Source organism: Actinia tenebrosa, unplaced genomic scaffold, assembly GCF_029948245.1.
Source record: "Actinia tenebrosa isolate PJP-AT-01 unplaced genomic scaffold, QUT_ActTen_1.0 PGA_scaffold9__36_contigs__length_13948895, whole genome shotgun sequence".
Classification (NCBI taxonomy): Eukaryota; Metazoa; Cnidaria; class Anthozoa; order Actiniaria; family Actiniidae; genus Actinia; species Actinia tenebrosa.
Genome location: NW_028292586.1, coordinates 8990022 through 9013994, shown reverse-complemented (window position 1 = coordinate 9013994; position 23973 = coordinate 8990022). Strand labels below are relative to the sequence as shown.

General features: G+C 40.1%; 3 protein-coding genes and 1 pseudogene across 3 annotated transcripts; 3 read left to right on the top strand and 1 right to left on the bottom strand.

The window, feature by feature from the left end:
* Positions 1–12771: 12771 nt before the first annotated feature.
* On the top strand, positions 12772–15040 carry LOC148904728 (uncharacterized; annotated as a pseudogene).
* Positions 14999–16643, bottom strand: LOC148904727 (uncharacterized). The gene is made up of 2 exons (XM_089025263.1): positions 16605–16643; positions 14999–16413 (listed from the first exon to the last, which is right to left on the bottom strand). Exon 2 carries the CDS (start codon positions 16344–16346, stop codon positions 15231–15233), a length of 1116 nt encoding a protein of 371 aa, XP_088881389.1. The 5' UTR covers positions 16347–16413; positions 16605–16643; the 3' UTR covers positions 14999–15230.
* Positions 16644–18806: 2163 nt separating this feature from the next.
* LOC148904726 (uncharacterized) lies at positions 18807–20127 on the top strand. The gene is made up of 2 exons (XM_089024490.1): positions 18807–20032; positions 20103–20127. Exons 1-2 carry the CDS (start codon positions 18807–18809, stop codon positions 20125–20127), a joined length of 1251 nt encoding a protein of 416 aa, XP_088880616.1.
* Positions 20128–20165: 38 nt separating this feature from the next.
* Positions 20166–21758, top strand: LOC148904725 (uncharacterized). Its single transcript, XM_089024489.1, has one exon. It carries the CDS (start codon positions 20166–20168, stop codon positions 21756–21758), a length of 1593 nt encoding a protein of 530 aa, XP_088880615.1.
* The last annotated feature ends 2215 nt before the right edge of the window (positions 21759–23973 follow it).

Genomic DNA, 23973 nt, shown 5'->3' with positions numbered 1-23973 from the left:
CCGTGATGGAATAACCTTCTCGCTCTGTAATATAATGTCAACCGCGTTATTGAAAACTGTTGAAGAGGCAGCCATTATTACTTCCATCGTTGCGGGTATTGGTTGGGTAGGTAAGAAAGTGCTCAAAGAAGACTTTACTGAAGACCCAAGCAAGAGCTTCGCTAATTTTGCTAAGATGACCACTGCCGTGGGCGGGGCTATCATGGTAAAGGATTACCTACGGAAGGAAAAGTACATTCCTCAGTAAGCGTAGCTTACTTCCCCTGTAATATAAATGGCTAGCGTGGTCGTAGGTGGAGTCATTGCAGCTTTAGCATTCACTGGAGCTAATTATGGTGGTCAGTATTTGGATAGATTAGTTAGAGGCGACAAAAGCGGAGAATTAGCCGCCGAAAGGAAGAGACACGACTTAGCGCTGGAGAAATATCAGCGAGACGTGGCAGCTTGGAATGAAAAAAGACAAGCTTACAGGGATTGGTTGGACAAGAACTACCAAGACAAAATGCAGGCGGATAAGAACTTCGAAAACACAGACTACGCCTTTAAGCTTTATGCGCAAGCACACCCCGACTTTAGAATGAGAAAGCCACAGTTTAAGAATTACTACCAGCCTTCTAAGAAACAAAAAGATAGCGAGTTGGTATTCGTAGGAGTTGCAGGGCTGGCGGGAGGCGTAGCTTTGGCGTACTTAGTCTAATTCAGCAAGCGTAGCTTGCTTCTAGAAGGAAACTGTGTTTCCTGAAATATATGATCGTCTTTTTGGAAAGCGACAAGAATAACTTTACCACTTATCTGAATCCCCCCATCAAAGCCCATAAGGTTCGGCTGGTTAGTTGCTCTTTGTACAATTCTTGGTATAATTTGATTGGCGGCTTTGTCGTTGTGGGTGCCAACAAACCAAAAATACCAGATTCCCATTACACCCCTATAACGCTAGCTAAGGAGCTAGCAAAGCATGGATATACTCTTACCACAGGATTACCCCATGAAATGAAATTCAAGAAAAATAGGGGAAGCGCTAATTTGAAGGACAGTTCATTGGTAGAACTCCTGGGTCTTACTAGTACCACGATAAATAGCGGCAGTACATATGATGTGAAATGGAAAGTCGCATCCTCTTATGAAGTCTATTGCGACTTGGTCCATAGTTACAACAATGGAGAAAAGTCTTCTCTTATGTCCAAGTTTCTGCCCAAAGGTAATCCATTTGACCCAGTAGAATACACTCCCATTTCTTTGAGCTATGACTTGTCTAATTTGGTAGAAAGCATAAACATCACCATTAAGGTGGACGGAAAGACGGTGGATTTCAACGGACGCAAGATCAATCTCGTCCTGGAATTCATATAATGGGCCGCGTAGAGGACAAACTTAAAAGGATTTACTATGGGCCTGAAGGCTATTGGAGAGGAGCGTCAGCTATCAAGAAACTCGCGACCGCGGCCAGGGTATCAGAAGAAACGGCTAAGAACTGGCTAAGAAAACAAACCCTCTGGCAGGTTTATCTTCCCGTGCCCAAGTACATTCCCAGGCCCAGCTTTACCGTAAATGCCCCCAATGAAGTTCATCAGGCGGATTTGCTTTTCTTACCGCACGACAAGGTGCGAAGGAAGACCTATAGATACGCTTTGACCGTAGTTGATATCGCAAGCAGATATAAGGACGCCGAACCCATAACCAGCAAGGATTCTGGAGAAGTCGCAGAAGCCCTAGGTAGGATTTATAAGCGCGTCTTGAAATGTCCTAAGCTGCTGCAAGTGGATGCGGGGACAGAGTTCATGAGCGTGGTTACCAAGACCCTGAAAGACCACAGCACTAAGATTAGGAGAGCCGAAGCTGAGTACCACAGGGGTCAGAGCATTGTCGAAAGATTCAATAAGACCCTGGCCGAGCGTCTCTTTGGGTACCAGTATTGGAAAGAGCTGGAAGATCCCTCCAGACGCAACAGGGAATGGACTCAGAGGCTCCCCCAGGTCGTCGTGGCTTTAAACAACGAGGCGGCCAGGGCTACAGGAATGAAACCCAAGGATGCCATAAAAAAGAAACACGTGGAACACAAGTCCTACGTCAGAAGTTCGAGGGCGGTCGGACTGAAGGAAAAAAAGCTACCCCGCGACATAGTGGTCCGATACCTCTATCAGACGGGGGAACTCGAAGGTGGCAGTAAGAGAGCCAAGGATCCTAACTGGTCCCTGGAAACGTATGAGATTTCGAAGTCCGTCACCAAGGAAGGGCAAGCCGTGTTGTATTACCTAGATGGCCCAAGTCGTGGATTTGTCAAGGAAGAGCTGCTCATAGTTCCCAAAGACTCAGAGTAGTGCTGCTCCACGCGCCCGATTGCACTCTAGGCATGTCAGTCTTACGTTACCTCTGCAATGGCCGCGCCTGTTGTTGATACGATCCACGGAGAACTGCTGATCGTCATTTGGGTCAAACCTCCATAGTAGAGGTATGTTACACTTTGCGCAGCGGGCGCCTTTCTTATAGACGTCGTCCACGCATAGGTCGAACGTCATATCTTTTTCTTCGTCGTGCCGCTTGTAGCGAAGGAGTTTCTTAGCAATGTTCTCCTTAGCTACGTCCTCTTGCGTCTTATCGTAGCGCAGTTGCGGCCCCCAGGCTCTTTTCAACTGCTTGGCATATTCTACGCGGCTTACGGCGGTGTAGATAAGGTTGCTCCAACACAGCCGCTGGTCTATGATCCATAAGGTTTCTTTTATGGTAAGCCCCTGCGCACTATGGACTGTCATGCAATAGCCCAAGCGCCAATCTGGATGGGAGGTTATTTTTTCCACCTTTTCTATGGGCACCCAGGCTTTATCGTGCGTTACTGCGTTCTCTAGTTGGATGTCGGTACCGGGTACTAAGACATCTTTTCTTTGCATGCGGGTGTCACGCGGCTTATAACAAGCGGGCACCAAATGACTAGGGAACCGCTCCTGGTGTATCCTCAGTAGATCGTTTTGTATGCGCGACTGTGCTGCGCGCTTACTGCTTAACACCAAATCCTCAGGATGCCAAGAATACAGGAAGTCTTCGTAAGACTTTGCTCGTACCCTCTTACGTAACACCTTAGATTGTTCGGCGTCGCTAAGGCCCCTTAATTCTGCCTTCAATTTTCTCACTTGATCCTTGCTACGATAGTCTGTGTTAATTTCTTCACAGTAACCACCTTTGGTGGTTAGTTCTTTTAACCATTCATGGGGCATTTCTCCGGCTATAGGAGGTGGTTGACATGGATCCCCGGCAAATACAACTTGGCACTTTCCGCGGAGGAAGTCTACGAACTCCTGCAGGATTTCTAAGGGCACGGTACAGATTTCATCCCAAAGTATCACGGGAGGTATGTCGTGGATGGCTTCCGGCACCCACTTTTGGCCATTCCAGCGAAAGAAGCTGTGGTACGTTTGTGCGTCGTAGCCCATTTCGCAGAGTTCTCTTTCCAAACGATGTGTTGGCGTTAGCACCTTTATCTTAGGAAAGAGTTCTAACACACGCGTCGTCTTACCGCTGCCTCCCGTACCATAGAGGTAAGAGAAGCGTTGGTAGGAAATAGGGTCCGCAACTGAAGGCAGTGGCTCTTCCGTCGGCGTAATGGAACCGCGGAGGTGTTCTCCGTGATATTCTACACGTTCTCTCCAAGCTTTTATCTCCTCATCTTTGACGCGCCATTGACCACTACCCGCCAACTCATCTTCGGTGTAATACTCTTTCATCTTCTCCAAAACGCATGGTTTCACATACAAAGAATCCGTAGCTACGCGTGGTACTTCCTCTTTGTCAAACCGCAGGAGCATTGCTAAGAGGTTAATATGCGCGTAAGAGAGCATGCTGGCACGCAGATGATAATATTGCGGTCGATGGTCTTGGTAGTAACATAAAGCATTCCATTTACGAGTTTGCTCACCTTTTACGAGGTAATCCCATTTCTCTACAGACACCATCGTTCCTTGATCGTGGGCGCGCTTGATGAGGAAGCTTAGTTCGCCTTCGTCTGTTATTAAACGCCGTTGCATGTGCTTCTCTCCCTCCTTAGCGCCCTGGGTAAATTTGCCTATGACAATTTGGGCGGTTGGGTTGTGCTCTGGGAGCCACTTCGTGTAGGCGCTATGGCAAAGTATGGCTTCATGCGCTGTGTATTTCAGGAGTTTACGCTCTTCTAAGAACTTTAACAATGGCACTGGTATCCATTCTTTCTCTTGTAGATGCTTCCCGTACCATGCGTAAATTATGGGGTGCAAGTCTTTAGCCAACTTCCAAGACGTTAATCTGACGAACCCCGTAGCTGGCGCGTCGTAGCTGCCGTCTAAGGATACACGAAAGAATTGAGAGTCCGGATGCCCGTAGCAGTCGTAATATTCCTTACAATCGCCAAGACCTTTAAATGACGCAGGATAGCAATGCTTCATGTCTAAGGAGACGTATTCGTCTTCGTCGTACTCCATATTCCAAAGACCTCCATGACCGTGTTCTTCACAGGCCTTGGAGATATCTTTGAACTCTTTTGGGGTAGGTTTCCAACCATTCCTTTTCTTTGCGGCTAGGAAGTCCAAGCTGCGGCTGCTAAGGACCTCGTCTGAGAAGTCTTCCCCAAGGGTTTCACAGGCGCTTTGGATGCGCTGGTGTTCGATTTTAGGGCGATACAAAGTGCCGTCTTGGGTCATAAACTGGCTTCCTTCCGAATCCATTAACCATATTGAGTTCTCATGAATCAACTCCACCAATGGAGAATTCTCGTAGACCTTGGTTTCTTTCTTTCGCGGGAACCGAAGTTCTCGCCAAGCGTGTCCGTTATGCTGGTAGATGACTATAGGAGCACCTCTGCCGCCGTATTTATGTGTCCCAGGGTAAATGTACCCGTCTGTGATGTCTTTCACGTGTATGCGCCTTTCTAAGAGGGTTTCTAATTTCTTTATGTTGTCTATCGTAGCCCCAGCTTTGTAGGTGGCGTTTTCCCATTTCCTGATGGCTTCTTTTCTTTTCGGAGTTAACTTACCTCCGCGGGCGGAATCTTCAAAGAATTCCCTTACCAGTTTCCCGACGCAGTTGCCGGGATGTCGCATTGGCTTGAGTTTCCTAACGTCTGGCTCTTTGATCTCATACGCACCGTAGATAAATACCGTAACAGGGTAAGCAACCTCGTAGAACAGCGCGTCGATGCCTACTAGCGCTCCGGGGCGCGTTTGCTTATTTAAGACAAACAGGTTCTGCCTACCAGATGCCCGAATAGGGTTACGGCCTCTTTCTATTACCCAGTCGCCGTCGTAATACTTTATAAACGTTAACTGTAAACGGTAGTTACCTTCAGACATCAGGTCTATTATCTTTTCGGCTCTTTCTTCATCCATGATTTCTTCTGTGTCTCCTTCTGTGAATGTCGTGAAGGCGAAGTCGGCGTCCAAACGATCCAATACCTGGGTTTGCAGCTTGCGTACAGTTTTGTTTTGAATGCGCGCGATGTTGTCCATCTATATCTAGGAAATATTTTAACCTTCGTTTGCGACACAAATATTTTAACTTAATACATAGATTTCGCAAACACAGCAGCAGTAAGGGAATCATCGCGCGGGTAATACCCGCTGCCGACGCATACATTTAGAGGGGCCTGAAACGTGGGTAATACCCGTGAAATTCGATGCTTGGCGATTTGGATTCCGCGAGTCCCCCTTACTGCTGCTAAACGAATTAAACATAACAGTGAATCAATATCACATTTAACCAGGAAACATTTCTGATTAACTTTTAAACATCACGATAAGCTACGGTTTTTCTTTCGGCTTTTTCATCGACCCAAATTTTATTTGGGAAAAATAAGATTATAAATCTATTTAAAGAACGTTTCTATCGTAATTTTTAGCGTGAATTTTACAGTAATCAAACTTCTAAACGTAAAGTGGAACCTCGGTCACGCAATCACCAAAGATCACGTTTTTTGCTCATATACCGACAATCCCAAAACCTTTCTAATGGAGCTTTAAATTTACCAAACCACACTGAACTTTAGAACAACGGTACGAACAATAATTTCTTAGTTTTCAGGGTAAATTTCATGGCAATCTTTACGAAAATCCTTAGTCCTGCGTTGTTTCGGGAAGCGTGATTTTCGCATGTATTTCAACCAAATTCAACAGGTTTCTATGCAGTCAAAATAAGTTTCCCCAAATCAATCTTTAAAGGTTTGAAAAGGTCTATTCTTCCTCAACTTGCAGCATAAATATTATTTCAATCAGAGAACTTGCCCATAGTTAAATCTTTTTTTCTTTTGAGGCAACTAATTAGCATATGTAAACACAGGCCTCCTATTTTCCCTCGCCAAAAATTCGTCCCTTTCCCAATAAGCTTGAAATCCAGTCCAATGAACGAAAAAGGGTGATACATTAAGAAGAAAGTTCAAAAATTGTCATAGATGGTATATTTTTGACGTGCGCTCTGTTCAAAGTTTGTCCATTTTCACTCCTCTTGTGCGTCTCTTGCTTGGGTTTCGGTCGAACCTCTTCTGAGGCCGTTTTCTCGGAAATAAAATAATATTTTCGAAAACCAACTACCCAGGGATTCATATCTAATAATGGCCTACCTAACTTCAAAAGAAGAGCGAATTTAATTTTTTGACCCTTGCCACGAATTCTTGAATTTGTTCGATTCTTGTGGACATTGCCTCTTAACTGGCCCAACTTGAAATACACATACCAAGCTAGAATAACCAGGAACAAGGAATGCAAGCAATGCTGTGTGTAGTACCTAAACAGGTCTTTAATTTTCTGCTGCATAGCTAAAACCTTTTTAGTTCTAAAGGCAGATCTGCTGTCAAGATCATCTTTAAGTTGTAGTGTTGTTTTATTTTTAACTATGGTTGTTTTTTTTTTTGTTTGTTTTGTTTTGTTTTTTTGTTTTTTGTTTTTTGTTTTTTTTTTTTTTTTTTGAGTTCACTTATAGTTGCTTTTTGAGCTTCAATTTCTGACTTTAAGCTCTGTATTTCACATGTAGGTGCTAGAATATCCATTGGAGATATCCCTGAGACAAAAGCAAAAGACAAAAGAAAAAAAAAATCCAACAAGACCCTGGTGGCAGGGTACACTGGGATACCTGGAGGACCTGGAGGACCTGGTTTCAACATGCATGGAGGACTTAGTTGGTTGAGCTTTCAAAACTTCTGATGAAGTATTTCGTGACGTGACGTCTCGAAGTAATAATAAACCAGACCCTGGTTGGGACGGTTTACTAGTATCAGAGTCTCTAGGAATCTAAAGGAGAAGTAAAAATGAGTTGCAAAATTTCGAACGACAGTGTTAAAAGCCGTTTATAGGCAGAGCGTTTATGCCATACTCATCAAACTCATTAAATTACAAAACTTGGAACTCCAATTCCAGTTCCGGGATCCAGATTTTAGCATGCGTAATTAGCTTGTTGTTCAACCACGTTTCAAAAGCATGCAAATTCGCACGGCTCGCTTTAAAATCAAAATGCTTCACTTAAAGCGTAAATACAGGCTAATATTTGCTCAAAACCTCTCTCATAATTGCTTTACATTTTATAATTTATCGACATTTTCTTGAAGAAAAATTAAAGGAGATCATAACGCTTCGAACGGAAAAGACCAAACCCTAGTGGAATGTGCGTAGCAAATTATTTATTTTGCTTCTTAAATCAAATAGAATCTTAAAATAAATAATGCTATGTACGTCATGTTCCTTTGTGAGTAGACTTTGAAGCCAAAACAGTTAATATAAATACACAAGCATAGGCTATAAGACTTTATTGTCAAGTTCAAGAGAATAACGAGTCATGCTGAATGAATTTTTTTCATCGCTTCGCTTATCGTAATTCTGGCTCTTAAAACCCTTTTCTCCTCATGGATCTTTGCTTGTTCGTGCAGAAAATACTATTCGAGTAGTTAAATCATGAATAAGTTAACCAAACACTAGCTTTTGCCCATGGGTTCATTGAAAATTCTTAGAAATAATCGCTTCGAAGCGAAATCATCGCTATCTTCTCGGCTGTCTTGAAATACGGCGGTCAACGAAATAGAGCATGCGTAGACATAAACCTGTGCCACGTGATCTGCTAGCTCCGCCCTCTCATAATCACTTGACAACATATTGACATTGACTGACATCTGGTACATGATAATTGATTGGACTATAGATGGGAACCCTATAGCAGATACCCGCAATGGTCTCTTGGGTAAGTTCCTGAAGACCCCTGGGTAACTATTGCGCAACTTGTTCAATTTGTGGAGCAGGAATCAGAAAAAAAGGCATTTTATAGCTGGTATACCTCAGGTATCCCAACAATAATAAAAATACACCAATAAGCCTGAAGCGAGATGACGTTTTACCCCCGTCTCTAGACCATAATAGTTTTTGAAATTCTTTCATATTCAAATTTTTGATTCCTTAGAGAATACAGGAACAATAGTCATAATTAAAGAACAAAAGCAGCGTGAAAATGATTATGGTCTAGAGACGGGGGTAAAACGTCATCTCGCTTCAGGCTTATTGCTCTTTTTCTTTTAGACCAAAAACATAAAAATAGTACAAGTGTCAGATTCCAAAGGCTGTGGAAACACATCAGTGCATAACACTTCTCCTGTAAGCTTGTCAGCTGAACATCAAGAATTAAATAAATGGTTCCACAAACATTGGTCCGCATCTTATTGAGCTAAGCACAAAAGCACAAGCTAATTCAGATCAGTGGTTTGAAGCAAGAAGATATAGGCTTACAGCATCCAATTTTGGTAGAGTGTTGAAAAGAAAAGCAATCCCTGCTTTAAAATTCTTAAGCAGTCTGTTTTGTGAAAATAAATCACTGCCTGCCCCATCTGCTATGTGTTTCGGTGTTTAGTAACACCCCTTGTTTTAGGCCCCGTCCACACCTATCCGGAAATTTTTGCATCCGCAATTTTTTTTTTTTTTTTTTTTTTTTTTGCGGATACGAAAATGTTCGTGTCCGGAAATTTCATGATCCGCTCTGATGCACGCTAGTGCCTAGTCCCTTTGACGCATAGTTTTTCTTATTGAGCATGCGCAAAATCATGTTTACGTCATCGCATTCGAAAATTTGCAGATACAACCGTCCACACGTATCCGTATTCGGAGCGTATTCAAAAATTTCCACTCCGGAGACCGTTTTCGAAAATTTCCGGATACGGATACAAAAATTTCCGGACACGTGTGGACGCAACCCGTATCCGCAAAAAAAAAAAAAAAAAAAAAAAAAAAATGCGGATACGTGTTGACGGGGCCATAAACGTTGTGAATACAACAATTCAATCTACACGTTGAAACAATTCGATTCATTGACAAGAGATATGATCATTGTAGTTTTTTTTAATATTAGTAATAATAACAATTTAGTGATTCGATATATGCTCTGCGTGATAAGTTAACCTTTAGCGTGACATTGTTCATGAATAGCCTGCGCATATCCTCTCCCACCAAAATCCCCCACCCCCCACCCCTACACAGTAAAAGCTACATATGAATAAATATCTCATAATTCAACTTTTTTTTTTTAATGTATTCTCTACTTTCACATCCCCATAATGCCTTGCGTCTTTGGGGGGTAACCAATTAAAAAACTGTCCCAAATTGAAAGGTTTCTTAATTGAATTTATACTATACCTGCTTTTATCTGTAAAATACTGATAATCAGTTTATTCCAAGTTATTTTTTGCGTGTACAGATCATCAAGAGTTTTGGTCTTACAGAAAATGTATAGCAATTGAGTTACGAAAAAATGTTTAAAATTTACCTTAAACGCCTTCAAGCTTCTATCTTTTTTTGTTTTTTACTTCTTCATTTTATTTTTGGGGACCAAACAAGGTATTGTCAACATTGTCTGATCAGCCTTCAGCAAAATAAGTTGCAAAGACGCAAAGTATTATGGGGATGTGAAAGTAGAGAATATATCAATCCATCCATTCATGAATTTTCTTTTATTTATTTAGTTAGTTAGTTAGTTAGTTATTTATTTGTTTTGTTTGTCTGTCTGTCTGTGTGTTTGTTGTTGTTGTTGTTTTTTTCATTTTTAAAATTTTTATGGGGTCCAGATGAGGGTCCAGAAGGGGGTCCATATAGGGTAAAAGTCCCGGGGGGTTCTCTTGCCTGTTTAGGGTAGGAATGTGCCGCTGAGCCCACTGAACCCTGACCCTGTTCCAGAGTAAAATCGCTGAAATTCATACCCTGTTCCAGAGCAAGATCGCTGAAAATCATAACCTGTTCCGGTATTGCGAAAATGGATACCCTGTTCCAGAGAGGAAAGAGCGTGATTTCACCCTGTTCCAGAGCGAGCACGATTTTATATACCCTGTTCCAGAGTAGAATCGCTGAAAACCATACCCTGTTTGGCGGCACGACAGACAGACAGACAGACAGACTTTTTTATTCGGTATCGTGTATAATAAAATACATTGACATTTTACACGAATAAACATTAAAGATTTAAAGGTTATAATTGTTGATTTAAAGTAGTTATCATAGATTCATCTATTTAATCTATTTAGTACGATTACTATTTTAGCCTAGTCTGGGTAAGAAGACCACATACTATATTAGTTCTGTATTGTATGTGATCTTTTTATGAAACAGTTGTGGACATATTTTGCTACTGCAACTGCTAACAATTTGGGCGGACTCATAAATAGCAGAAACAGCTCGTTCTCATTTAACAAAAGAGAATCATTGTTTATGTTATTTATGTCCTTGAAGAGTTCTTCCCTTAAGTTTGAATATAATGTACAGTGAAGAAGGAAATGCCTCTCATCTATGATTGGCCAAATGTTGCAAAATTCAACAGCATGTATATTTATATTCAACAAAATATAATTACATTCAACAATAAAATTGTGTTCAAATTCAACCTTCGTTATTTATATTCAACACTTATATTTGCATTCAACTACAAAATTGTGTTCAAATTCTACCTTCGTTATTTATGTTCAGCACATCATATCTATTCAACTTCAATGATACATATTTCTATTCAAGGCTGCCTTCGTTTATCTATACACATTATATAATTCGGCATGCAACAACAACTTGTATCCAACTTCAACCTTCGATTTATGTTCAAGACCAAGACCTAAATACTCGTTCAAGACTTCTTACGTAAGTTCCCGGACATTGGCGAATATTCATTCAACAAAAATTGCTCTAGCCTCTCCTCCCTTAAATATGCCCGCCATCTTGGATTCTGCACTGAAGGGGTGGTACTCGGTGGAACTGACGCTTGCTCGGCCTGCTCTGTCTTCTGGGTAAAATCCAAGATGGCTGTCATCGGACCCAGTCCATCCTGAACGATACTCGTCCAAAATGGCGGATAATTTGACGGAACAGTTTATTGATTGCTTTAGTGATATTTTAGAATTGCTTAGTTATTGCGAGGAGAAGGAAAACTGTACTAGTAAGCCTTTAATTGAATCTACCATTAATCGATTGGAAGTTGCAGTGAAGTTCTTGGAACAAATTTTACCCATCCTAAATGAACGCAAAGAAGAGATGAGCGAAGTTGCTAGGAATCTTAAGATTTTGTTTCACAGATGGTGTCGTAAATTGCAAGAACTCGAGCTAAGAAGCACCCCGAACTGTACACATTTAGCTGTCTACTCAGTTCAGCCACCCGAGAGATGTGAAAATACTGGACCAGGGAGACCTAAGTTCAAAATCGAAGAAGACACCCTACTGCAGTTCAGAAAGCTAGGCTTCACTTGGAAAGATATAGCTCGACTCTTACTCGTGTCACGTTGGACTCTATGGCGACGAGTACGAGAGCTTGGTATTGAGAAGAAAATTGGCTGAATCCAAGATGGCGGGCATATTTAAGGGAGGAGAGGCTAGAGCAATTTTTGTTGAATGAATATTCGCCAATGTCCGGGAACTTACGTAAGAAGTCTTGAACGAGTATTCAGGTCTTGGTCTTGAACATAAATCGAAGGTTGAAGTTGGATACAAGTTGTTGTTGCATGCCGAATTATATAATGTGTATAGATAAACGAAGGCAGCCTTGAATAGAAATATGTATCATTGAAGTTGAATAGATATGATGTGCTGAACATAAATAACGAAGGTAGAATTTGAACACAATTTTGTAGTTGAATGCAAATATAAGTGTTGAATATGAATAACGAAGGTTGAATTTGAACACAATTTTATTGTTGAATGTAATTATATTTTGTTGAATATAAATATACATGCTGTTGAATTTTGCAACATTTGGCCAACCATACTCATCTTCTACACTATCTGGGCAATGGAAGCATCTCCTTTCTTCTGTTTTTTTGTACTCCCTTGAATGTCTTCCCTTTTCGATTTCAAGGTCGTGATTACTGATTCTCAATTTGGTTAATGCTTTTCTGTGTTCAAAATTCTTAACTTCGATTAAATAATTTTCAAATGAGTAATCTGTTTTTACCAGGCGATATGTCCTTAATTTATTTTTTTGTCCTGGTGGGCCTCTTCTAGTTTTTTCATCGTTGAAGAGTTCCCCTCGCCAGACTTGAATTTCTATATCCGTTAATCTAGTTTTAATTATTTTGAATGGGTTCTGACTTGAACAATGATTGCAGTTTATTTCAAGCCAGATATTCCCTAAGCCGCTTCGGTCTAATAAAGGTTTTACTTTACTAGACCAGTCATTGTTGTTTGTTGCTAATGATTCTCTACATACAATTGCAAACAGTTTTTGGCGGTTCTCAAATTTTGTTATGTTTAGCCAGAACTTAACTCATCTTAATTTTGCATTTAAATTGATGGGGAATAGACCTAAATAGGCCCTTTGCAGCTAGTGGTCACGTGCTTGGATACCGCTTAGCAACACAAAACTGGAGAGCAAGCCTTCCAGTAAACAAAAGTTGTAATAGGTCAAGCACGCGTGGTTTTATACGATAGTTTCATCGTTCAAAACGCTTAATCCTTTTGCCCTATCTACAAACACAGTAAGATAATCTTAAATTCTCTCCTTTGGACTCGATTTTTGGTTCGAAGTAACGATATTCTTCGCGTTATCGCGAAAAAATTGTCACCGCCGGCCCGCTCGACGGCTGAAAAACATGGCGACTTCGCAAGGTATGTACTTCAAAACTCTCCTTTTTTTTGGTTTCTTTTCAATTATTGGACTTCTAAAATCTCTAAAATAACAGTTTAGATTGTGAATGGTGATCGATTGTAATTGGACGGCATTTTAATGGACGATTTGTTTATTTTTTGTGAGAGTGATTCCACGTCTAAAGTCAAGACTAACCCATGTTTACATATATTCGCTGTAGATGTTAGAACTCCCGACGAGCCATCACATACCAAGAAAAATTCTTCGTACTGATATTTTTATGTTTATTTTTGTTTTAGATGAAGTAGAAACTCAAGACATCTCTATCTTTCCTTCCCTCACCTTCGATGATGTAGGGAGCTACGCTATAGAGAAGTCTGGCTGCACAAGCACTTCGAAAGCGTACAAATTTATGGCGGAACCAGGCTATTTACATGACGTTAAAGGTACTTGATAGCCAAAATGTTTTTTCTATTTCATTATGATATGAATGGCAGACAATTCACACTAATTTTTCCAATTTTTTAGTGATATATACCGACCAGTGCGTGAGAGTTAAATGCAAGTGTTACCGCTCAATGAGGAAGTCTGAACCACCGCACATTTTAGAGGTGTCAGTCCAGAACAACAATTTGACATTGCTGTCTGGGCTGTGCTCATATGTAGCCGGGGCAGGTGGATACTGCCATCATGTGATCGGGCTTCTTTACTATTTAGCCCTTCTTAAGCAACTGGGACATCGGACATTGCCTGATGAGCTAACATGTACCAGCATGAAGCAGCGTTGGAGCATACCTAGAGGATCCAAAATCGCACAAAAGAAATACAAGACGTGCTAGTGAAAAAACCCCAACTTGGCGCTTCGTACAGTAGATATATCAAGAGTAATTTGTATTCCCCATCTACCCAGTATCCTACCCTCACAAAAGAGCACTTTAATGGCTTCCAACCACCTTATCCTCTCTTTACAACCATTCTGCCCAATCAAGATCAACTTGGCAATATCCCATTTGTACAGAGCAAGTTTGGAAATGTCCCAAAAGGCTGTGTCCTGTCATATCAACAAAAGATGTCAACTGACTACATCATAAATGATTTTACTTGCACTTCTTTCCCAGAGCTTCCCCTCTCAAGTGCAGAGGACAGATTTAATAACAATGTGTCAATCTGTCTTGACAGTCGTCAACAATCTATATTTGGAACATTGTCTGTGACAACAGAGTCATCACTGAGAGTGCAGCAGCAAACAGTCACTCAAAGTCAGAGTGATGTATGGCACCTGCTCAGAAAAAAAAGGGTAACAGCAAGCAAATTTGGCATTGTCGCTCGCCGGGTGTCACATTTTGACACCCTTGTCAATCAGCTAAACCCCACCAGATTTGTACAAACTGCAGCAATGAGAAGAGGCATTGAACTTGAACCACATGCTGCCATGGTCTATGCTAGCAATGCAAAGGGTGGAAGAGTAAACCTCTTCCCATCTGGGCTGATTGTCCACCCAAAGTGCCCATGGCTAGGTTGTAGCCCAGACAGGAAAGTTTATGACCTTGATGCCGTAAATAATGGTCAGAATCCCTTTGGCTTGTTAGAAATAAAGGTCGTTAAAGAGGGGGAAACATCATTTGACAATGTGAGGTATCTCACCAAGGACCAGAACACTAACCAGTACAAACTGAAAACAACAGACATTTATTATTACCAGATCCAGTGCCAGCTTGGACTCACAGGATTAGAATGGTGTGATTTTTTCAGTTACATTGACGAAAATTTGTTTGTTTGCTCTATAATTAATTTTGATTCAGTGTTTTTCCAGCAAGCAAAGGACAAAGTTGATAGTTTTTTCTTCAATTACTATTTACATTAATACACTAAGATTTTTGTTGTTGTTCTCAAACCATGGCCAGATTTCTTATGATAACAAATATTATATTATTTTTATTAATGACAAATCAATTCATAATCTTAATTTATTTTTTATTATATTTATATCATATTAGTATTATATTTATTTGTGCTATTTAGATTTTGTGTTTGTTCATTAGTTGTTTTTTTTGAGTTTTCATTTACAAACAAATTGAAATAGTTACAAAAAGCAATCCAAGACACATGATAAACCAACCTGCATTAAAGATTATCTAATGGGTTATGTAAGCCACATTAATCATACATTCACCAACTTCTTACAGACACTATGCCTCATTATTACCATTGGATAAAATAAGTGGGCCTTGAAAATTTGTAAGGAGGCAGGCTACAGTATATAACTGATTGACTGAACCTAAAGTGGACAATGGCACATCTGAATCAAAAAAGTGGTACTCTTTGACTCTTCTTATTGCCCTCTCGACATGAATTCTAAGACTTGCTAGTGTCTTTGTTTTTTGAACATCTGCGGCAGAGAATTGTTCCTGACTTTCAAGAAACGGAGGAATATTTAACTCTACCCGCTTCTCCCTAAGTAAATCTTCAATGTCAAACCCTTTGTCTGCCATGACTGAATCACCAGGTTCTAACAAATCTAGAATGCCGCTGCACCTTGTGATTTCCTTATCACTAATCCCCCCTGTGTAAAGGCTAGAAACGAAGCTAATAGCTCCATTAGGGGTAATGCCTATCAAACCCTTGAGTGTAGTATTACTCTTATAACTAGAATAAAGCTGCGACTGAAGTAGTAGGGAGGTAGGTGTTTGAACAAAAATCTCTGTACAATCTAAAATGACACGTGTGCTTGCATAAAGCTTTTTAAAACCTTCTGGCATAAACCTATCAACATCTTGCCTTGAAGGCCAGATCACTTGACTACCAAGAAGAAAATACAAAAAATTAGTCCATGTGATCAATTTCCTGCAAACTGACGATTTATGTATTCGGAACCTATGAGCTAAATCCTGTCCGAATAGACCTAGTTTGAGGCGTACACAAAACATAAACAATTCATCCACAAGAAGCATATTTCTTGAGTCTGGTCTACTTTCTCTTTCTCCAGAGGCATAACAATATGTCATTTGTGCAGCACATGGCTGCAAAAACTTAAAAAAGAACTGAATATGTAAATAGGATGGGAAACCTGTATAAAATCTTATGATCTCATTGTCTGTGCCAAATCTCTCAAGCCCAAATTTATTAAGTGCTAATTGTTCTGCAGCTTGCCTCTTAATGTCCTCAATTTCTTTTGCAGCTTCAACTTTAACCCTTTTTATTTCAGTGAGGGCAGCTGCAGTTTCATTTCTACTTTGTTCAAGTTGCTTTTGTGCATCTTGGAACTGTGCTCTGAGTGACTGGACTTGTGCTTGTAGGTCATCCATGCTGAAGGTTGTAGAAGTGCTGGGACTATTATCTTCATTGTCATCACTTTCATCTGTCTGAGTGTCTCTGTAAAAAGGTTTTGAAATTATGATGACACTCAGTTCACACTCAGTTCACACTAAATAAAAAATTATAAAAGACTAAATTATTAAAATTATAAAATTATTTTGGTTTAAACCAAAATAAACATCAAGTACAATTCCATCAGTCAAGTCTAAATGAAATGTATTGAAGTAGAAATATGTGATATTCATTACCTAAACCTATCTACTTGTCGAATTATCTTTCTTCTTGCTTTGGATTAAAAGTCCACTATTATATGCAATGAACAATTATCACATTTATTTGGATCAATTCGGATTTTTAGGTACTTTACGAGACGGTTTTCGATGACACCTCAAAACTTGCAAATTCACCGTCGGGAAAGCTGCGATTAAGCTGTACGTATCGGGCGCCGCCAAAATTTTTTTACTAACTTAAATCAACTGAAAACTTTTACACATGAATTTTATAACTTTTGGTTATAATTAAAAGTTTTAACGATTAAATTTGATAAAATTTTCACTGAGATATGATTATTTAAATATATATACTAAAATTCTTAAACGCGTTAGGCGCTAAAATACCTGCAGTTGAAGGCGATTTTCTCGAAAGTGGGACCTAACCTAGAGTTTAGTCTATTGTAGCTCAAATGCACTAACACCAGTCTACAAACTTATGAAATAAAATTTGTGGGTACTCTTGTTTACGCGCCGTACAAGAAGTCGGCAATTCATTAAATTTCGCCAGGTTAAGCAAAACCGATAATTGCCGGTGCGATGAAAAAAGACCAAGTTTGGAACCAAAACTAACTGAGTATATCAAACAAGTCATTAAATACCAGTTTTGCCTTTAAGTAAGCATGTTGAGCCTTTTTAAACATTTTAGAAACGTTTTTTAAAACGATATTTATTTTTTATTGGTACGATATGCAAATTAGGTTCACAAATTTGCATCAAACAACATGAAAGCGTGAAGTTTTTTCCACTTGTGAACCTATATTATATACTCCAATCAAATATTTCCAATCAAAACAGAAATAGTTTTTTTTACCAGGATATGTCTTTGCGACTTTTCTCTAAGTTTTCTTCGATGATTTGCTAGCATTGTTTATTTGTACTAAAACTTGTAGATTTCTTTTAATTAAAACCAGACTGAATGGTATTACGTAGCAAGCTAAGCCTTGTGAAGCCTTGTCATATTTGTTCGAGCTACTTTTAACCAATGATGTATTATGTTGAGAAATGTCTTCTTTGCCGACCCGTTGTTCTTTTTACGAAATCTTACAGACGGAATGTGGATCCAGTAGGGGCACTGACGCACATGTGGTGCTATCAGAGTGCAATGCTAGTATTTCTGCTCATTTAGTGAGCTGTCACTTGTCCCAATGCTTAGATATTACAGAAAGCGAATTGATTTTAGCGAGAGCTGGAATCAGAGGCTTATCATCAACTCATGTCGCATCCATGACCATATGTCCAAAGCACAGACATCTTTTAGGAAGATTCTGGCGACCACCGAAGTCTTGTCAATACCCGAATCATTCTGGTAAAACTACGAGCGTGGCGGGAAGACACGTTATAAATTGGCAAATGGCCGAAGAAATACACCTTTTATTTGGTATATCTACAGCTGTCGGATCACGTAAGTATTATCTAAAATGTACATGCACTTATCTCTCCCTTTTTTTAGTTTAAAGTTAAGCAAATGTATATCAAGGGCGTAGGATGAGACCCCCCAAACTAAAACGTAAACTAAAAACTAAACTGAACGTAAAACGCAATACGGGCTATTTTTTGGTTTGTTTTGGTTTTGGTTTGGCGTTTCGGGGCCCAAACTTGAATTTCGTCCCCCCCCCCCCCCCCCCCCCCCCCACTTCCCCCTTTTTTAACGCATTCAAAAGATTAAATAAATTGCAGTTCTTTAATCGGACAACCAGTGATCAACATAATTGCCAGTATAATATACTTAAGTTGAATATAGGCGGATCTTTGCTATAAATGATCTTTTGATTCAGAATTTGTTTTATATATACATAGCTGTGTGTACTTGTTGCCGTAAGAAACATGCTGAGCGTATTCAAGCTAAGAAAAACATAAAGACAGCCCATTTCGATGATCATCAAAGGTTAGTTTACAAGTTGAAATATATCCATTATTTTACAACCGGTTGCTTCCTTTTCCCTTTTTGCCTGACTAAGTAGGAAAGGAACAAATAATACGCGGATTTGCAATCCGCGAGTTAAACGGGGTGTTTCAGTAGTCTTACTAGTCTTGCAAAGATGGGTTACAATGTTGCGTTTTCATTCCCATAAAATTTACATTTGATTCTTTTTGCTAACACTTTAATGTTACTTTTCATTTACTTTTAGAGCCGCAAAATGTTACGCGAATTCGGTGATAAGCACACATACCGCAGATATGAAAACAACTCCTTTCCGTGAAATATCGACGCCTCATTCACCCATGCTCAGTCCATGTTGGACTCCAGGAATTGGCCATACTATGGCATACGGGAACACCAAAAGCAAAGATGTCCTAAATGTTTATAATGCAGCGATGGATGACATCGCAAGAAAGATATCTTGTTCCCGAGAACCTTTGGATTTACAGATTAATTCTTGGAATGATGTTAATGTAAATCACCAACAACATTTTATCCAGAAAGCAACTGAAGACTGTATGCTTGTATGCGATGTAATAGCTCCAAACCATGGCCAACAGCTGTTTGAGGCAATGGCGTCTTCTAATCTAGGAAAGCTGGATGACGAAACTAGAGTTGATGACCTAGTGAAAACTCTTATGAACGCATATAAAAATGCTAATAACAGAAACACCAAAACCCAAATCCTCTCTCTGTATGCATACAAGTATTCAATCAGCACTTTAAAGAAAATACACTTGCCGTACGAAAAATTGTCAACGCGTCAAATACACAGAGCAAGATGCCACGCAAAAACCTTAGGACCAGGCACTGTACCTGAAAAGAAGAAGTATCATCGTGAGAGGGTTGACATGAGCAAAGTGGACCATTTCATCGAATTCATAAACCGTCCATACTTTTACCAGGACGTGTCATATGGAAGCAGAATCTTGAAACTCGACAATGGGGAAACCATGGAGATGCCGAACGTTGTGCGTACCGTAACGCGGTCGACGATGATAAGCCAGTATACACAGTTCTGCCGAGAGGAAAACTGTGAGCCACTAAGCCGTTCCACGCTATTTAAAGTTTTAGACGTCAGGGAAGCATCTCAGAGAAAATCATTACAAGGCCTAGACAACACTGCTGCAGATGGATCCGCTGGTTTTCACACAGTTGAATTGATAGTTGATAATCTTGAAAAAGGAGGGTTGACAAGAGAATGGTGCATTGACGTAAAGGGAAAGCTAAGAAGTGCAAAACGCTACTTAAAGACTGGTTATCGTGTGCATTGCAAACCAGAGGAGTCCACATGCCCTGACCATTGTCGTAAATTTGCATTAAGTGACGAGAATGACTTCGATTATCAGGAAAAATGTTCACACCAACACTCTGAAGTTTGCAAAGACTGTCGCAATCTTATAGATGTTCTTGATAACATAGAGTGCAAAATACAAAGCTCATTATGGAGCCCTTATAGCAAGGAGCAGCGAGAAGATCTACAGTACGATTTCAAGCAGGCTCGCTCACACATCTTGCAATGGAAGGCTCACATCCTTCGATCTGTTAACCAGGAAGCAGCAAAGCAGGATTGCTTGAATATAATTACCAACAAACCGAACGCAGCACTTATTGTAATGGACTGGGCAATGAAGTTCCAGCAGCTTAGATACCGTGAAAAGCAGTCCGACTGGTACGGTAAAAGAGGGTTAAGCTGGCACATATCTACAGTTATCTCCAGCGATACGAAGAAGAAAGGTTCTTTAGAACTACAGTCATATGCCCACCTCTTTGATACGTGCCAGCAAGACTGGTTTGCAGTATCTTCAGTTATCGAAAACACACTGAAGGTCATCAAGATCCAGAAACCGCATGTTACCCAGGTTTATCTGCGGTCGGATGAAGCCGGCTGTTATCATAATAACGCTCTAATTGCTGCAGCAAAAGATATCGGCGAGCGAGTAGGTATAGCTGTTTGTCGATACGATTATTCAGAACCACAGTATGGCAAGGATGTTTGCGATCGAATTTTATGCCCGATGAAGACATGCATCCGACGGTACTGCAACGAAGGACATGACATTCTATGTGCAGAGAATATGAGAACAGCACTTTCAGAAAGGCCAGTAAAAGGTACGTCTGCATGTGTCTGCGTAGTAGATGAGGAGAAGGAAACCTTGCAGGTTAAGAAAATAGATGGCTTCAGCAAGTTACATAATATTCAATTTGAGGAGAAAGGCATTCGTGTTTGGAAATCTTACGCAATAGGTCGTGGTAAAGAAATTCCTTTTACGCAGCTAGTCTCACAAAGCCAGGGAAGCACCGATCTCAAGGTCATTAATGACTTTTTCGCTCCTAAAGATACACGAGTATACAAATGCAAGGAGCCTTTACCAGAAAGATCAGATGATGACACGGATTTGGAGCTAGAAATTTTTGAGTGTTCGGAGCCGGGGTGCGTGAAGAGTTTTCAAACCTTTTCAGAGCTCGAATCACATTTGGACATCGGGGACCATTCTTTAAAGGAAAAAAGAAAGGAAACACTATATGATAAACTAAGGAGGGACTGGGTTGAAAGGTTCACCACAGCAGTCAACATCACTGAAGACGAAGCATGCGCTACTATTAACGTTACAAATGACAATAAGTCATCGTCACCAAACTATGCTGTTCAGATGGACTGGGCCCTATCCAAACCACGAAGTGGATCTTCGAGATTTTCGGATAATGTCAGAAGCTACTTAACTGCAAGGTTTGATATTGGTGAGCAGACAGGACATAAAAGAGACCCTCAAAAGGTTTCTACTGATATGCGGAATGCAACAGATGAACAAAATAATCGTTTGTTTACAAGAGAGGAATGGTTAACAAAAACACAAATACAAGGTTTCTTTAGTCGCCTCGCAGCTAACAGGAGAAGAAAACAAGGATCTTCTACAACAGAAATTGACCTTGAGTGTAAAGAACTCCTGCAAGAAGACGAAGAATGTGAACGACAAGCACTAATAGCAGAGATTGCTAATGAAATCAAACCACAGCATCCAATATCATACGACGCCTTTAATCTTTGCGAGTGCGTACGAGAAAACAAGTTGTGTAAATTCAACGTGGCAATACTAAAACAAATCTGCCATCATTTTGCCATACCTTTCAAATCGAAAGACAGAAAGAAAGACCTTATTGCAGAGCTTATGTCCTTTATAGAGGAGTGTTCGTGTTTTGTACAGTAAAATATTTTCTGTATAATTACTGTACAAATGTTAATGATATATTTAAAGAAGTGCCACCGAGGAAGAAGCTGAGGAGCAGTAATCCTTGTTACCCCTGCACGTTTCTGTTTGTGTGTATATCATGCTAGCAGGCATTTGGCCAACCTGATATTAGCAGTCTGAAAGCTCATATTGTACGAAGTATTGGCAATAGTTAAAGTTAGTTGTTGTTGATGAAGCTAAAATGTATTTGACAGATTATTATACCTCCAATTTAACATGGTAAACCGTACAAGAAAATGTTTTTATGAGGTGTACAAAAACAGTTATGTGCATAGTCCGGGTGTTTTACTCAGCTAGTCTAGTTCCCTTTCTTTAAGATTGATAATGACATATTGTTTATATGAGCTGAACATATGCTTGTGACAGATTCAGTACTGAAATTAGAAGAGTAATTTTGATTAGAAATGGCTCACAGGGAAAAAATAAAACTTCACGCTTTCATGTTGTTTGATGCAAATTTGTGAACCTAATTTGCATATCGTACCAATAAAAAATAAATATCGTTTTAAAAAACGTTTCTAAAATGTTTAAAAAGGCTCAACATGCTTACTTAAAGGCAAAACTGGTATTTAATGACTTGTTTGATATACTCAGTTAGTTTTGGTTCCAAACTTGGTCTTTTTTCATCGCACCGGCAATTATCGGTTTTGCTTAACCTGGCGAAATTTAATGAATTGCCGACTTCTTGTACGGCGCGTAAACAAGAGTACCCACAAATTTTATTTCATAAGTTTGTAGACTGGTGTTAGTGCATTTGAGCTACAATAGACTAAACTCTAGGTTAGGTCCCACTTTCGAGAAAATCGCCTTCAACTGCAGGTATTTTAGCGCCTAACGCGTTTAAGAATTTTAGTATATATATTTAAATAATCATATCTCAGTGAAAATTTTATCAAATTTAATCGTTAAAACTTTTAATTATAACCAAAAGTTATAAAATTCATGTGTAAAAGTTTTCAGTTGATTTAAGTTAGTAAAAAAATTTTGGCGGCGCCCGATATGTACAGCTTAATCGCAGCTTTCCCGACGGTGAATTTGCAAGTTTTGAGGTGTCATCGAAAACCGTCTCATAAAGTACCTAAAAATCCGAATTGATCCAAATAAATGTGATAATTGTTCATTGCATATAATAGTGGACTTTTACTAAGAAAATCAGGACAATCGGCGATGGGCCAAATTTTGCCTTATCCGTTCTTACGCGGACAGCCTCTTAAATATTCCACACATAATATGGCTGAGCGTAGTAAATTTGACGAGAACAAGATTACTCATATAGCTGAGGCCGTTATCACTCTCAGACGGTCAGGACTGTTTTCAGTACAGCCAATAGATCAAGATAATCAAGGGAATCCATTTGATTTTCGTTTTTCAAATGACCTAACGAGCACTCAGTATCAAATGACGCCAATGCCAACACGTGTCTATGCCGTAAGTCAGAATCAGACGCCATCCGGAACCACCAGGCTCCTGCCTCCAACGAGCTTTACCTTACCGGAAACGTATGCAGTAAATGGAGTGAATACTTGCACGCCATGGAATGGGAAAGACCGAAAAGACGACCTTCCCGCGAAGCTAACTAATAATGACATAGAGCCCCTTGTACTCTGCCAATCCCCTAGAATCTCGAACTTCACAGGCGAAACCTCTAAAGGTGATTTGGGTTTCGAGGCTTGGATGTTCAAAGTAAAATGCCTGATGAAAGACAAAGTGTATCACGAGGACTTGCTGCTTCAAAGCGTTCGTCGGTTTTTGAATGGAAAGGCAAGTCGTCTTGCCATGCATCTCGGTGAGGATGCCACCTTAAAGGAGATCCTGCAGAAACTCGAGATGGTAAATGGTACAGTGGAAAGTGGTACAACCTTGCTTCAGCAATTTTATAATTCCTAGCAGGAAACAGGTGAGACGGTCGCAGCGTACGGGTGCAGGCTGGAAGACATACTAAGTAAGGCGATCAAGCGAGAAGCTGTAGATAGGACGCAAGCCAATGAAATGCTAAGAAGTAAGATATGGACGGGACTCAGAGACGAAAGAGTAAGAAACGCTACGCGTTATAAGCATGAAAGTATTCGTGATTTCGACATACTTAGAGCCAAACTGAGGGCTGTGGAACAAGAGATAAAAGAACTGGAGCGTGTGCGCACAAAGTTCCCACAAGAACAAAAGACACCATATA

Excerpts from the sequence above, each read along its gene's own strand:
- LOC148904726 (XM_089024490.1), top strand. The coding sequence starts at position 18,807 with ATGAAAACAACTCCTTTCCGTGAAATATCGACGCCTCATTCACCCATG. Across the intron at positions 20,033-20,102 it reads GAGCAGCGAGAAGATCTACA|GAAGCAGCAAAGCAGGATTG; the intron begins GTACGATTTCAA and ends TCTGTTAACCAG.
- LOC148904727 (XM_089025263.1), bottom strand. The coding sequence starts at position 16,346 with ATGGATGACCTACAAGCACAAGTCCAGTCACTCAGAGCACAGTTCCAA.
- LOC148904725 (XM_089024489.1), top strand. The coding sequence starts at position 20,166 with ATGGACTGGGCAATGAAGTTCCAGCAGCTTAGATACCGTGAAAAGCAG.